Source organism: Amia ocellicauda, chromosome 2, assembly GCF_036373705.1.
Source record: "Amia ocellicauda isolate fAmiCal2 chromosome 2, fAmiCal2.hap1, whole genome shotgun sequence".
NCBI classification, from domain to species: domain Eukaryota; kingdom Metazoa; phylum Chordata; class Actinopteri; order Amiiformes; family Amiidae; genus Amia; species Amia ocellicauda.
Genome location: NC_089851.1, coordinates 50,309,525 through 50,319,764, shown reverse-complemented (window position 1 = coordinate 50,319,764; position 10,240 = coordinate 50,309,525). Strand labels below are relative to the sequence as shown.

The following is a 10,240-nucleotide window of genomic DNA, read 5'->3' as shown; positions in this document are numbered from 1 at the left end:
GATGAGAAGTTACAAAAACAGATTCAGTTTTAATACAAACTGGGGTGAAACGTTTTGCATTACTAGAGCACCAATGCTAGGGCAATGTTTGTCCATTGTTGTATTTTAGATTACCTGACATTCATTCATTCGTATCTTTAATTTTAACTTAAATGTTTTAAAAACCCGCTTCGAGTACACAGAACCGCCCCGGGGCATCAGGGGACTGTTTAGTTTAGGACGTTTCCATGGCAAATTCAACTTCCGGGAAACGACTGAAAGCTTGGGATTTACTTCCGGGTGAGTTCGGTAGCTCCAGAACTGACGCATTGGTTTTTTTATTATTATTTGTGTGTCTGTTATTGACTCAGACTCGATATACAACCTTTTGGAAGCACCAAGCAAGATTTTGCTTTAATTATTTGCTCGGTCGCACTCCCGATCTGTAACCAAGGTGTCCCTTGCTTGGCAACGCTGCGGCAGCGTCACTGTCACTAAACAAGAACCAGTCGAGCCCGCGGTTTCCACTGACACCACACTGTCACCATATCAGCACATATACATATATACTGTGCCAGATGGCAGAAGATAACAGGCGAGGAGATGAAGATGAGCGAGGACCCGGGGCCGCCTACCAGATGTTTGTGATGATGGAGGACCTGTTGGATAAATTGAAGTTGCTGGATTACGAGGAAGAAGTGCTGAGAAAACACAACATGAAGTCCCTGTCGAGGTAGGAGTCTCGGATCTCAAGCCATATCCAATATTGCTGCAATGCTGCGCAACCTTATGAATACAACTGTGTGGTCATTGTTTTTTTTCCCTTTTCTACCAAATTGGGCTGGAGTTAATGCTGATTCTGTTACGTGTGCATTGACATTTGTAATCATAATAATAATACACGTGGTGTTAACAAGTACGGTAGCAGGCGTAATTATAAAAATAAGTACAAATAGTAAACGAGTTTCAAAACCAGGATTTCTTTTAAATCCACAGAGGCAAGCTTGTGTCAGGAGACCTGAGCTTGAATCTCAGTAAATTACATTAAATGATTTAATTACACAATTTGAATATACTTTTAACCCAGTTTGGCAAATAGGAAGTTGTGTAAAAACCTACCAGTACAAATCATGCCAGACTTGCCAATTTTTTTTTTATTTCCCGGTGTTTACATTTGTGCAATAACTTAGTTATTATCCACACAGAAATATTTTAACTAACTAAAGTGTGAAGAATTGAAGCAGTTGCCATAGGTTACCTAATATCTTGACTAATATGTGGACAATAACAGTTTTCTTTTTTTGTAAGTGATCTGACAGAACATTACTAGTTAGATCAATTGAGTGCTGTTTGTATTTCATAAATATTCAAATTAGTTGTTTAAAGTTTTTTTTTTTTATAACAATAACCCTTGTCATCAACTACTATTATTGCATTGGTGCTGTATGTATTGTACTAGCATCACAATGTTTTATTCATTTACAATTCATACAGCTTGAATTACTAATTGTTAAATTTAATTAGTCACACTTTTAGAATTTGTACTTGAGTGAAAATGGGTCTTAAATCTTCAAAAGATTGGTCTTAAAATGGTATCACGTTTTGCTCAGCCGAGAGATGCAGGAACCAAATAGGCAGGCACTATAGTATTTCTGCAGGACCCACAGACTTCTAAAATGCTAACCACATTCCTTACATTCCCATCCTGTAGATTACAGGTAAAACAAAAGATAACTTCTTAATTCTTTGAATTCATTTAACCCCCTCCTTTCCAGACATTACTTCGCCCTGCCGACAAACCCAGGTGAACAGTTCTTCATGTTTACCATTATTGCGTCATGGCTCATCAACCGGTCTGAACGGCCCTTCGAGGAGCCGCAGGAGGACGATGACCCCAACGCCACGGTGTCCAACATCCTGACGGAGCTGCGGTCCTTAGTGAGTGTCCTGGAGAACCAGAACAAATAGCTTGTGTGTGTGTGTGTGTGTTGTGACATTGTCTTGGTTACGAGTTTATCTTGTGATTTGTCACCAAATGACCTTTTCGCTACAATAATGATTACTGAAAACATGTGCAACATATTGGATTGGATCATGCATTAAGGATTGATGAATCAGACAAAAGCTATTAGAGGACAAGTCATGCTCTGGAAAAATATAGCATCAAATTATTGCATTGTGTTCAGTCTACTGAAGATTTGTTTCAGTCTAACCTAAGCTATCAGTCATGTCGGCATATCACTGAGAGGAGAACAGGTTAAAAAGGGGTTATCAAAAAGTATAGCTTTGGTTTGAAAACATCACAAATGGCACACCAGAAAGGACAGGTTAAATGGGCCATCATTGCATTGATCTCTGTCAAATGACAATCCTTCAGTGAAGAGCATCAAAGCATGTGTCTACGTCTCATTACCTAGGAGTTTTCTTATCTTAGATATAAGAAGGACTTGAAATCATGCGGTTTCAGGTAATAATTCAGTTGCAGCATATATAACCAAATATTACAAACTCAGATGTAACTGCAAATGAGATAGGTAGGGTACTCCAGTAGAGGACTGGCCATCTGGAGCACTGGAAGCAATATAAAATATAGATTGTATACACACTTACTCTTGGATCGCAGATTTTTGTCATTTTAAGCATGCTTTTTTATTTGCCTAGGGTGGAACAGTGGATTTCCCTCCTTCCAAACTGAAGGCAGGATTTGGGGAGCATGTGTGCTATGTGTTGGACCGGTTAGCAGAAGAAGCCTTGAAAAATACGAGATTCAGCTGGAAGAAGTGAGTCTGAAATATCTGATAATGCAGTGTCCCTTATACGCTGCAGAGCACTAATATCTTATTTCAATGTGAATATCACCCTTTTGTGGAGCTGTACTTATTCTTTGCAGTACCTAAGAAAAACTGAAATTATATACATTTTTGATAACCAAACTGAATGTTCTAACACAAGCCCCCCCCCCCCCGAAGACAAGTAATTACATCATGTGGCCCTTTATTGGATGAAGTGGTTATTCAAGATGGATGGAAGGATGTCATTTTTAAATTGTTTCTGTATCTATCAAGAACCACAGTCCAATTGCTACTGAGTGATGTCAGACAATAGTGCTCTGGGCAAAGTGAGGCAAAAATCATGGGGGCGGTGGTGTGTGCTTCCATTATGGAGGTTTCCATGTGTCGTCTGCATGGTGTTTCAGGCCGAGCTACCCCAGGGAGGAGCTGGAGGAAGAGTCTGTGATGGAGGATGATGCGGAGCTCACACTGGACAAAGTGGAAGAAGAGATGACTGTAAGTGCCTCGTCGTGTTTTCATTTAACGTCTTTGTCGCTCACAAAAGGAACTTTGACGACATCACTAGAATAGTGAAAATCCAGAGACTCGAGATTTAAAGTGTCTGTTTGTAACTTTCCTTCTGATTTTAATGTTGTGCAGCAAAGATTAATCAACTCAGTAGTTTGGAGAGGAGGAGAACTGTCTTTTAGTTTTGGCATTTCATTTTAGTTATCCTGTTCTCAGTAGTGGATTATACACTTACCTAAAGGATTATTAGGAACACCTGTTCAATTTCTCATTAATGCAATTATCTAACCAACCAATCACATGGCAGTTGCTTCAATGCATTTAGGGGTGTGGTCCTGGTCAAGACAATCTCCTGAACTCCAAACTGAATGTCTGAATGGGAAAGAAAGGTGATTTAAGCAATTTTGAGCGTGACATGGTTGTTGGTGCCAGACGGGCCGGTCTGAGTATTTCACAATCTGCTCAGTTACTGGGATTTTCACGCACAACCATTTCTAGGGTTTACAAAGAATGGTGTGAAAAGGGAAAAACATCCAGTATGCGGCAGTCCTGTGGGCGAAAATGCCTTGTTGATGCTAGAGGTCAGAGGAGAATGGGCCGACTGATTCAAGCTGATAGAAGAGCAACTTTGACTGAAATAACCACTCGTTACAACCGAGGTATGCAGCAAAGCATTTGTGAAGCCACAACATGTACAACCTTGAGGCGGATGGGCTACAACAGCAGAAGACCCCACCGGGTACCACTCATCTCCACTACAAATAGGAAAAAGAGGCTACAATTTGCACAAGCTCACCAAAATTGGACAGTTGAAGACTGGAAAAATGTTGCCTGGTCTGATGAGTCTGGATTTCTGTTGAGACATTCAGATGGTAGAGTCAGAATTTGGCGTAAACAGAATGAGAACATGGATCCATCATGCCTTGTTACCACTGTGCAGGCTGGTGATGGTGGTGTAATGGTGTGGGGGATGTTTTCTTGGCACACTTTAGGCCCCTTAGTGCCAATTGGGCATCGTTTAAATGCCACGGCCTACCTGAGCATTGTTCTTGACCATCCTCTGATGGCTACTTCCAGTAGGATAATGCACCATGTCACAAAGGTGGAATCATTTCAAATTGGTTTCTTGAACATGACAATGAGTTCACTGTACTAAACTGGCCCCCACAGTCACCAGATCTCAACCCAATAGAGCATCTTTGGGATGTGGTGGAACGGGAGCTTCGTGCCCTGGATGTGCATCCCACGAATCTTAATCAACTGCAAGATGCTATCCTATCAATATGGGCCAACATTTCTAAAGAATGCTTTCAGCACCTTGTTGAATCAATGCCACGTAGAATTAAGGCAGTTCTGAAGGCGAAAGGGGGTCAAACACAGTATTAGTATGGTGTTCCAAATAATCCTTTAGGTGAGTGTATATTGTTGCTTTCTTTTTAATGCAAAGCCTATGGACACCTGACACATGCAATAACAGACCATTCCATAATGTTACATGACTAGAGGTTGATAGGGGTTCTTATATTTTTTCCAAGCGTTTTCCACCTAGAGAAAAGTACTTGCGAATGATGAAATCAGTGAACTGGTGGTTTGATCAAATAAATCGTTTGATATCTTGCCTTGATGACAACAAGGTATTTTTACTTTAGTCCTTTTTTTTTTTTTTTTCACTGTAATGTAGGAGGAACCAGATGATTATGAAGAAGAAAATCTAATAGACCTGGAAGCTCTGAAGGCAAGGACCAATCTGACTGTAAGTGTTCATAAATTTAGGTTCAGATGCATACAAACAAAACTATTATTTCTTCAAGATGAGGTGTGTACAGTTACCTATATGTGCCTTACAATATGTGCCTTGACCACTACAAAGAAAAAAAAAAAGCTTGGTTAAAGATAAATAGCTATTAGAAAATAGAGTGGATATACATAGTGCAACTACTTACTGAAGCCAGATTTTCCTCTGAAAGGCTTTGTTGAAGAGTTTCTGACCAGTCTGACAAGAAAGTAATTAATTTAATTGAGTTTTAATGGAGTCGTAATTAATGCCCTTCAATTCTGTTTCTCTTGTTCAAATATTGGTCAATGTTTCTGTAGAAAGCCGGCGAGTCCTCGAAGCCAGACAACATTTTGGAGTCAACGACCGACGCAGCAGAGTGGAGCCTAGAAGTGGAGCGAGTTCTTCCACAGCTGAAGGTGACAATCAGGACTGATAATAAGGTGAGACCCTTTCTTTTATACAAAATCACACATACACACACGAGAAAAGGCATGCATGCACACGTTTCCACACAAACACGTCCCACTCACACATACACACGCCCTCATTGATAATCCTCATCAAGATCATCACAAGAAACACAGTATCTGCCTTTTTAAATGCATTTACTGTGGATTGAACCACAGTAGATGTAAGCAATTGTATGGTAAGGTATATTTGTTCAGATTCTCATTGCTGAAAGTAAGCATTCTGCATTGATCTTCCCAGGACTGGCGAGTCCATGTGGACCAAATGCACCAACACAAAGAGGGCATTGAGTCCTCCCTGAAAGAGACCAAGGTGCGTATGCATTGATTTTCTGATGGATTGCCTTTGTGGAATTAGCAGACACATATAACCAATGTCATGATATCTGGTATCTGTTATGGGTTTTTTAAAATAGTAACCTGAGAGCTGAAAGTGAGAACATCTTGACCTATAATGAGGAATGTGTTTATATCTCTCCTTTCGGAGAGAAATTGTCACGGTAACTGACTAAATGGCAAGTGAAACCAAAATCCTTACACAATGCAAAGGTTCATATGAATGTACTGCCATGGGTGTTGCTCTGCTACACTAATCTTTCAACAAGCACTGTGACCTCGAGAACCTAGTTTGACAATCATTTATTGTCTGAGGCCTGATGGGAAATTCCTGAACAGAACTTTTACTTACCACATTCTTGAAAAGCACGAATGAAGTCTTGCCCTGGTATGAACTATTTCAGAATACTTTTTTTTTCAAGGGTTACCTCAACAAGCTGCAAGAAGAAATCAGTAAGACGCTGGAAAAAGTGGGCAGTCGGGAGAAGTTCATAAACAATCAGCTGGAGCATCTAGTCCAGGAGTACCGAGTGGCTCAGTCACAGCTCAGTGAGGTACCGGCCACTGTTCCTGTTTTGATATGTGTATGAGACTTCAGCACTTGATCACATAGTGAGGTACTTTGTCATTTACTGGAATTAAACTTCTGATCAGAATCTGGAACTGACGATGTCGTTCATCCACTGAAGAACCGAGAAAGAGAATGCTTGTTAAAGGCAGTCGGGACATTGCCTTATTAGTTTTCAGAATTGGAAGCTCCCAGTCTGTTGTTCTATAATCATGTATAATATACACTCACCTAAAGGATTATTAGGAAAACCTGTTCAATTTCTCATTAATGCAATTACCTAACCAACCAATCACATGGCAGTTGCTTCAATGCATTTAGGGGTGTGGTCCTGGTCAAGACAATCTCCTGAACTCCAAACTGAATGTCTGAATGGGAAAGAAAGGTGATTTAAGCAATTTTGAGCGTGGCATGGTTGTTGGTGCCAAACGGGCCGGTCTGAGTATTTCACAATCTGCTCAGTTACTGGGATTTTCACGCACAACCATTTCTAGGGTTTACAAGGAATGGTGTGAAAAGGGAAAAACATCCAGTATGCGGCAGTCCTGTGGGCGAAAATGCATTGTTGATGCTAGAGGTCAGAGGAGAATGGGCCGACTGATTCAAGCTGATAGAAGAGCAACTTTGACTGAAATAACCACTCGTTACAACCGAGGTATGCAGCAAAGCATTTGTGAAGCCACAACACGTACAACCTTGAGGCGGATGGGCTACAACAGCAGAAGACCCCACCGGGTACCACTCATCTCCACTACAAATAGGAAAAAGAGGCTACAATTTGCACAAGCTCACCAAAATTGGACAGTTGAAGACTGGAAAAATGTTGCCTGGTCTGATGAGTCTGGATTTCTGTTGAGACATTCAGATGGTAGAGTCAGAATTTGGCGTAAACAGAATGAGAACATGGATCCATCATGCCTTGTTACCACTGTGCAGGCTGGTGGTGGTGGTGTAATGGTGTGGGGGATGTTTTCTTGGCACACTTTAGGCCCCTTAGTGCCAATTGGGCATCGTTTAAATGCCACGGCCTACCTGAGCATTGTTTCTGACCATGTCCATCCCTTTATGACCACCATGTACCCATCCTCTGATGGCTACTTCCAGCAGGATAATGCACCATGTCACAAAGGTCGAATCATTTCAAATTGGTTTCTTGAACATGACAATGAGTTCACTGTACTAAACTGGCCCCCACAGTCACCAGATCTCAACCCAATAGAGCATCTTTGGGATGTGGTGGAACGGGAGCTTCGTGCCCTGGATGTGCATCCCACAAATCTCCATCAACTGCAAGATGCTATCCTATCAATATGGGCCAACATTTCTAAAGAATGCTTTCAGCACCTTGTTGAATCAATGCCACGTAGAATTATGGCAGTTCTGAAGGTGAAAGGGGGTCAAACACAGTATTAGTATGGTGTTCCTAATAATCCTTTAGGTGAGTGTATAACTGTCAGCCACTAACCTCAGGTCACAGAGAGTGGTAACAAATGTCTAGCAGCACACTGATTGTGTAGAAGTGCATTGCTCAAACAGAATGTACCTTCAATATCTCCAACTTTGTTATTATTATGACTTCCTTTGTCAAGTATCATGATAGAAAAGAAAGTTTCCATTTATCTGGGAAACTTCTGGAAACCTGACCACAAATAACTATACAAAGCAACCGAGAGAAAAAAAAGAATAAAAAAGGAAAACGGTAAACCGACTAATGGAACAGCAGGTCCCCCATCTTGCGCTCACTCTGGGGCAGATGCTTATTGAGTGGAATTTGGCCTGCACTACTTCATTTTTATCTTTTTGTTTTTGCTGAGCACGTATAGTTGAACTGGCGGAAGTTAAATGTGTATATAATGCAATTCAACTGTATATGCAAGGAAATTAAGGGGTATGTTGTGTGTTTGTTTCTTAGGCAAAGGAACGATACCAGCAGGGAAGTGGGGGAGTGACGGAGCGCACCAGGGTGCTGGCGGAGGTGAGGGGTGCAGGACTACCTTTAAGATTTCAGTCTTTTGATAAATGTGTTGTTGAACTTTTGATATGGAATAAGTGCAGGGCTTTAGTTAGTCTGTGTAAGCTGAATTATATGACATGGGTGTTAATCTTAACATTTTTTCTCATGTATTTTAGATTACAGAAGAACTGGAGAAGGTTAAGCAGGAAATGGAAGAAAAGGGCAGCAGCATGTCTGATGGGGGTGAGACAATACTGTTAATCAGCTTTGTTGCACAAATTGTGGATAACGCTCCTACAGGTTTCATTTCAGGGACACTGATCTAAAATATACAATCTGTAGATCGTTGGATGTTTATAGCAGTTTGATGGGTTTTAGCTTCCAGGACATTTGATATAATTCAGTCTTTCGTACTATGCAAGTGTTGGTTTTGTAGATGTTCCACATCAAGAGTAGACGAAAGTGTGCTTTCTATTCCTCGATTCATTGTGTGGATATCATTATTCTCTTTTATAATTTATGGGTTCGCAGCTCCTGTGGTGAAGATAAAACAGAGCCTGACAAAGCTGAAACAAGAGATCCTGCAGATGGATATCCGCATAGGCGTGGTGGAGCACACGCTACTGCAGTCCAAACTCAAAGAGAAGTCCAAAATGACCAGAGACATGCATGCCACCAATATCCCAGAACCTGCCGTTGGTGGCTATTGAGGTGTTCATTTATTGTACACCTCAACATAGTTCAGTGATGCTTCCATACATACAGCTCTTGGAAAAAATTAAGAGACCACTTAACATTGATTTCTGAAGCTGGAGTGTTCTCTTAATTTTTTCCAGAGCTGTACATATATTGCATTTGAATCATACAGTACCGTTCTTCACCTGCTTATTGTTTTATTAGTATAACTCAGTGTTTTTATACTAAGTGTATTTCCTATTGTAAATAAGTATATAAACAAAAAATCCAATTGTATATCTTTATTCATGTTAAAACAATATATCAGGATAGCAGAGTTGTATATAACATTTTAGCTTTCTTGTAAGATATGTAAGATATATATAGATTTATGGTAAATTATATACAAGCAATTTTGTAAACTGCTACTCTTAATAAATGACATATTGGCCTTTCAGTGATTTATATTGCATTATCAAAATGTGATGCATTTATAAATTATACTTAAGAATATATCGGTCTAAGCTTTATAACATTGAAAGAATATATCTGGAAATAAAACATTTATGTAATAATTTGGAGTTCCTGGGTGTTGTTCTTTTGTAAAAACTTAAGTATATCAATAATTTGTTCTACATAAGAAGTTTGACATGGAATGGACTTTATATTGATGTCAGTTATAATTTAATAGTGCATAATCAAAAGGAGCTATTTCTGTGTGGCAAGCTTACCATGAAAAATGTGTGTAAGTAATTTTAGAGATGCAGGATTGGGAAAGTCTGTTAAATATTTATAAGAACTATATTTGATTTGACAAAGACAGATTATAGTGAAGATGTGTGCGCTTTTTAGCTTGGTGTATTGTGGTGGGATACTTTATATCTCCACTAGAGGGAAGGACAGAGCAGGAAATGAGAGGGTCTCAAGCTGTTCAGGCTTGCGTCAGTAATAATTCATTTCTTAATTTAATGAATTAGAAATTAGCAGCAAATATTCTACACACTTGATCGAATTTCTGTTATTTCCATTATTACTCCTCAAATTTACCCCGCAAAGCTTCAGTATAGAAAAATAGACCAGACAATAAACTAATGCTCCTTTCAAAGTTCTTCTCCCGAAGGTGGTTTGTCATAATGCACGTACTATATAATATTTAAATCCAATTATCCAAAATTAAATAAGCCA

At 39.8% G+C, this 10,240-nt stretch overlaps 1 protein-coding gene across 1 annotated transcript; it reads left to right on the top strand.

The window, feature by feature from the left end:
- Window positions 1-254: 254 nt before the first annotated feature.
- Window positions 255-9,630, top strand: ift57 (intraflagellar transport 57 homolog (Chlamydomonas)). The gene is made up of 11 exons (XM_066687636.1): window positions 255-712; window positions 1,755-1,917; window positions 2,641-2,759; window positions 3,176-3,266; window positions 4,960-5,031; window positions 5,373-5,495; window positions 5,764-5,835; window positions 6,281-6,412; window positions 8,339-8,401; window positions 8,557-8,623; window positions 8,912-9,630. The coding sequence occupies exons 1-11, from the start codon at window positions 558-560 to the stop codon at window positions 9,088-9,090; spliced, it is 1,236 nt and encodes a 411-aa protein (XP_066543733.1). The 5' UTR covers window positions 255-557; the 3' UTR covers window positions 9,091-9,630.
- Window positions 9,631-10,240: the final 610 nt, after the last annotated feature.